The 4,592-nt window shown below is 32.0% G+C and overlaps 1 protein-coding gene across 13 annotated transcripts; it reads right to left on the bottom strand.

Moving 5' to 3' along the window:
* Positions 1–807: 807 nt before the first annotated feature.
* LOC131616814 (uncharacterized) lies at positions 808–4,202 on the bottom strand. 13 transcript variants are annotated; one of them, XR_009288259.1, is made up of 8 exons: positions 4,133–4,202; positions 3,922–4,025; positions 3,648–3,722; positions 3,457–3,505; positions 3,228–3,358; positions 2,953–3,030; positions 2,389–2,539; positions 2,033–2,242 (listed from the first exon to the last, which is right to left on the bottom strand). XR_009288259.1 is itself a non-coding variant. In XM_058888259.1 (8 exons), the coding sequence occupies exons 1-6, from the start codon at positions 4,133–4,135 to the stop codon at positions 3,024–3,026; spliced, it is 366 nt and encodes a 121-aa protein (XP_058744242.1). In that variant the 5' UTR covers positions 4,136–4,202; the 3' UTR covers positions 2,034–2,242; positions 2,389–2,539; positions 2,953–3,023. The 13 variants fall into 13 exon arrangements, 1 of the variants encoding a protein (XP_058744242.1); XR_009288254.1 differs by having other exon boundaries at positions 2,034–2,242; positions 3,457–3,542; positions 3,648–3,719; positions 3,817–4,025; XR_009288256.1 differs by having other exon boundaries at positions 2,034–2,242; positions 3,457–3,523; positions 3,648–3,719; positions 3,817–4,025.
* Between the last annotated feature and the right edge of the window lie 390 nt (positions 4,203–4,592).

Genomic DNA, 4,592 nt, shown 5'->3' with positions numbered 1-4,592 from the left:
ATATTTTCGTTAATATTCATTATTTTGATCAGTAACTTCATGTTCTTGTTAATATTCAATATTTTTATTATTAACTTTATGTTCTCGTTAATATTTAATATTTTTATTATTAATTTCATATTCTCTTTGATATTCAATAGGTTGATCATTAACTTCATGTTTGCGTTAATATTCAATATTTTTCTCAGTAACTTCATGTTTCCATTAATATTCAATATTTTGATCAATAATTTTAAATTTCCGTTAATATTTAATATTTCAATAACTTCATGTTTCCATTATAATTATTCACAAATATAATTTAGAGCAGGATATAGTTTTGGAATAGTAAACTAATGGTTTTGTTCACAATGTAAATTAATGTCGTTTCAAAAAACAATGTAAATTAAAGTTGAAACAATGGTATATGTAATAAGATGAAACAATAGTAAATGTAAGTTTTTGCTTTCTTTTGCTTTCTTTTGCTTTCTCTCTCAGTTAGGTTCTTGATGTTCAGTTACGTGACTATATGCAAAGAAAATCATATTAAGTAAAGAAAATCTATTTAAATATTTATACAATTATTAATAACATATTATTTTAATTGTATAAATAAATACTAATAACATAAATAAATACATTTTGCCCGTGTTTGGATTCATACAATATTTAAAATATCTTTATTTTTATTTTATTTAATATAAAAAAATGTAATAATCGGTAGGTTAGAACGAATTTTGGCCTAAATATTTGTGCGTTCGTATGGATACTCGTGCGGTACGTGTATTTGTTTTTATATCGTTTATAAAACAAATGGATAAGGATAAAGGTTTTCCCGTATATAATAATAATTTGGATCAACAGTACTAAAGATTTCTCGTATAAAATTAATCTGATAAACTTTTTGTAACAACATATAAATAAATATAATTTTTTTAAATGAATTTATGCTATTCTAATCAATATTTGACATTTATTATGTTAGTTTATCAAATTTAGAAAATTGAAGATGAAAATGTGACTGATTGGAATTCTACAGTAGAACATGATTAATTTAATTTGTGAACACAAAGTCTCGTGCGTATTTGCACCTCTAGTGATATGTTGGAAATATACCGTAAATAACTCTCAGTATCTCTAGATTGTCAAGTGAAACACCCTTTCATATAAAACTTATAAATGTAAATCAAATATAACTATTTATGTAACAAAAGATAAGAAAATAATGCAGATTCTTCTTCTTTTTGGCTATTTCCACTATGATGAAATCTATAGGTAGCTTTTTCTTACTTACAAATATTTCTACTATATGCTTCTCAGCTGCTACCTTTTCAGAAAGAAGCCCCACCTCATTGTTACCTTGATCTCCAGCCATCCCACAACAGCTTTTCCAAGAACAGCGTGGTCCTCATCGAAGTTCGGCATAGGAGATGGCATGAATGATGGGAATGAATAACCATCCTCAGCATTCATGGAAGCATGACCACCTATGTTGAAAAATCAATTGACTCAACATGAAGTTCATTTTCAGGTTGAACAAAATTGTTGTTTTGCTCAACATTTATAAGTGATTTACCATTGTATTATACAACCTGCTCCCAATTGTCGTATGCCTTTTTCACCAACGAATCTACGTAAACCGGTGGACCTGCAAAAAATAAAATAAAGGCATCACAAGCTTACCCTATTCGTGAGAAAGAGCTTCAAATAAAACTGCAAACTGAGACTTCGTAAGCCTTAATTGTGACAATATTGTATTATCAAGGAGTTCCAAGCAACATAGCATGCACTTTTTGGTTGTGCCCAATACCAGTGCTTGCTTATAATAAAGTCATTTGAGAATCCACATTGGAAAGTGCTGTTTTGAGTTCTTTGATATTCAGTTCAATTGTTTCTTTTTAAAAATCTCCTATGGCTTCCTTAAATATATCAGCAATGTTGCGCATCTATTTAATTTTTCAGATATAGCTCAACTTGAGGATCTCGTACAAAAATGTCCTTCATGACGCCTTGAAATTCTTATGACCGTAAGTGTACATTTGAATTGAAATGCAGCAGAAATAATACCTCATATATTAATTAGTAATCAAGCAAATGTGCATTATTTGATAACATACCTCTTATTCCTGTTGCGCCAGAAGACCGAAAATAGAAAAGAATCCTGGAAACAAACGGACTGGAACAACGACACCCATGAGGATAACAGCTACATCACTAACCGAAGAAGGCTCCAACATAGCACAATGAGCAACTCCTGAAATGCCTAATGACAGGAAGGTCATATCAGACATGAACACTGAAGCTTGATACCAACAGCTATCCCAGACCAGCACATGAATAACACCACCAGAGGCTATAGTGCAATGATTCACAAATTAACATGACGATACTAATTCGAACAATACATACCTAATTCATCACTTCAGCAGGGCGTGAATCATCCATATTGCTAAGGCGAGTTCGTGACATGCCATAACATTTCCACAAAGCCAAAATTGCTCCTATTCCATATCAATGCCAACATACCAGCTCCAACACAAAACCGACTCGAGTCGTAGTCCTGCAGCATGACAAGAAAAATCAAGACAGTACCAGTCCAATAAACCACACATCAGTACAAAGTCAAGGCTAACTTTCTTACAAATTAACATGTAGCAGAAAAATGAATGGAAGATAAGAAATGTAACGTCAAAAATTAACCGGCATTCCAAGTTTCAGTAAGCAAAGAATTGACAACTCGAATTAAAGTAAACTCAGAAGGCATGATTCCCGAAGAATGCATTATACTAAAAAGCATCAAAGCTTTATCAGAGTCCCTACACTACGCATATCCCCGACAAAATAATAGAATTCTTATCACCCGAAAATTCAATAGTTCTAACTACATCATCAAGGCACACACTTAGCATATAGAAGATCAATTTATGTGGCAAGATAAATAACTCAAAATTTATCGTAAAGTAAAACTCTCACCGCATATTTTCCCTTGCCGATTTTGGTACGAAACTCATAAGGAGCAAGGATATACTGAACATTTTCCTGCTTCAGTACCTTTCACAAATAAAATAAAAAAACATGGTTTCACTATTTATGAGAAATAAATGTGATTGTGTATGTAACAGTCTACCTTTATTGGACTGGTAACAACAAATTTTGTATCACACCAAACACCATCAACAACGATAATTTTTAGAAAATTCAATCAATGTTGCAGAAAACTTATCGAATTTAAGAACTGCAACCTATACCTTCTCATCGGTTTGGAAAATTTGGATTTGGCATGAACCTCATTGGTAGCCCAAAGCTTCATGCAGTAAATCTCCGGGTGCTCATCGGTTTTGGTGGGAAGACCCCTTCCGACGACCTGGTATTGGTGAAACTTTTCAACAACAATCAAAACCGAATTAGATTTCAAACAAAAAGCACTTCAAAATAGAAGGAATTTAACAATTGATAGTACTATTTTCTATAACCTACCTTTGTGTTAACCATTTTTCCGACGAACACCGATTCTGTTTGATACTCCCTGTTGATTCAAGTCGTGCTGATTTGAAAAGGATAGACTAATTTATAGTATAAAAAGTATAAAAAGTGATTGTTCAAATTTATAAAATAAATATAAGTAAATTAAACTAAGATTTTGTCAATTCAAATAATCAAGATAATACCTTCTTTTCTGTCTCGTCCTATCCTCCTCAGATTCTTCATCATTATATTCGTCCTCATCGTCGTCATCGTGCCTGCTTGGTTTGGTTTGGGTTTTCATACATATAAGATTAGAACGAATAGCATGAGATAGATCAAACAATACCATAGTATGAATATTCATTAACATACCCGTCGTTTTCTAATAGAAGCATTTAAAATGAAGTTTATGAAATTATAAACATCTATTGAAAGCAATGATGACAGAATAACGAAGAAAACTCAAAGGGAATATACTCAATTATATCAATAGTCTTGTAAATGGTGTGAAACCCGTTTTGGAAAACAGGGAGGCTTCCGATGGGATTCATCTGGAACCAATTGATTGATGTTTGAAAATCCTGAAAACAATTTAAAACAAAAAAAATGTACAACAGTAAGATTTGAATCACATCCCCATGATTGACATTTGAAAAACCTGAAAACAAAACCATCGTAAACCACTCACCATAAACCCGACTACTGTGAAGGGTCATCAGAAAGCGAAACCAATCATCGCGAGCATCACCCTTTCACATATTTAATTCAACAAAAACCCAAAAAGAAATAAAAGGAATGTTTATTTATCTATCTATACTTTGTAAACTGGATATGAAATCATCGAGAAGTAGATAAAATCCGACCAAATATTGTTTCGGTCGTGATTCAAATTCAGATTCAACTACTCTTTACCTTCAATCCAAACAGTACATGTGTCACAAGATTCATCACTCAAATTCAAAAGAAACACAAAATGGTAACCATTATGCTATGCAAACAATCTGAGGTCAAAACCACAACATACTCAATATCATGTGTCCATACGTTTTCTGACAAACTCTATTGTCATCATCAATACCATTCAAAACCAAGATAAGTCGTTACAATTACCTGCATACATTTCAAACATTAACGGTTCAAACTGTGAT

Source organism: Vicia villosa, linkage group LG7 (assembly GCF_029867415.1).
Source record: "Vicia villosa cultivar HV-30 ecotype Madison, WI linkage group LG7, Vvil1.0, whole genome shotgun sequence".
Classification (NCBI taxonomy): Eukaryota; Viridiplantae; Streptophyta; class Magnoliopsida; order Fabales; family Fabaceae; genus Vicia; species Vicia villosa.
Note: the sequence above shows the minus strand (reverse complement) of the source record. Positions and strands in the feature narration are given on the sequence as shown.

Excerpts from the sequence above, each read along its gene's own strand:
- LOC131616814 (XM_058888259.1), bottom strand. Across the intron at positions 3,506-3,647 it reads AGGACGAGACAGAAAAGAAG|GGAGTATCAAACAGAATCGG; the intron begins GTATTATCTTGA and ends TTGAATCAACAG. Across the intron at positions 3,359-3,456 it reads GAAAAATGGTTAACACAAAG|TTTCACCAATACCAGGTCGT; the intron begins GTAGGTTATAGA and ends GTTGTTGAAAAG.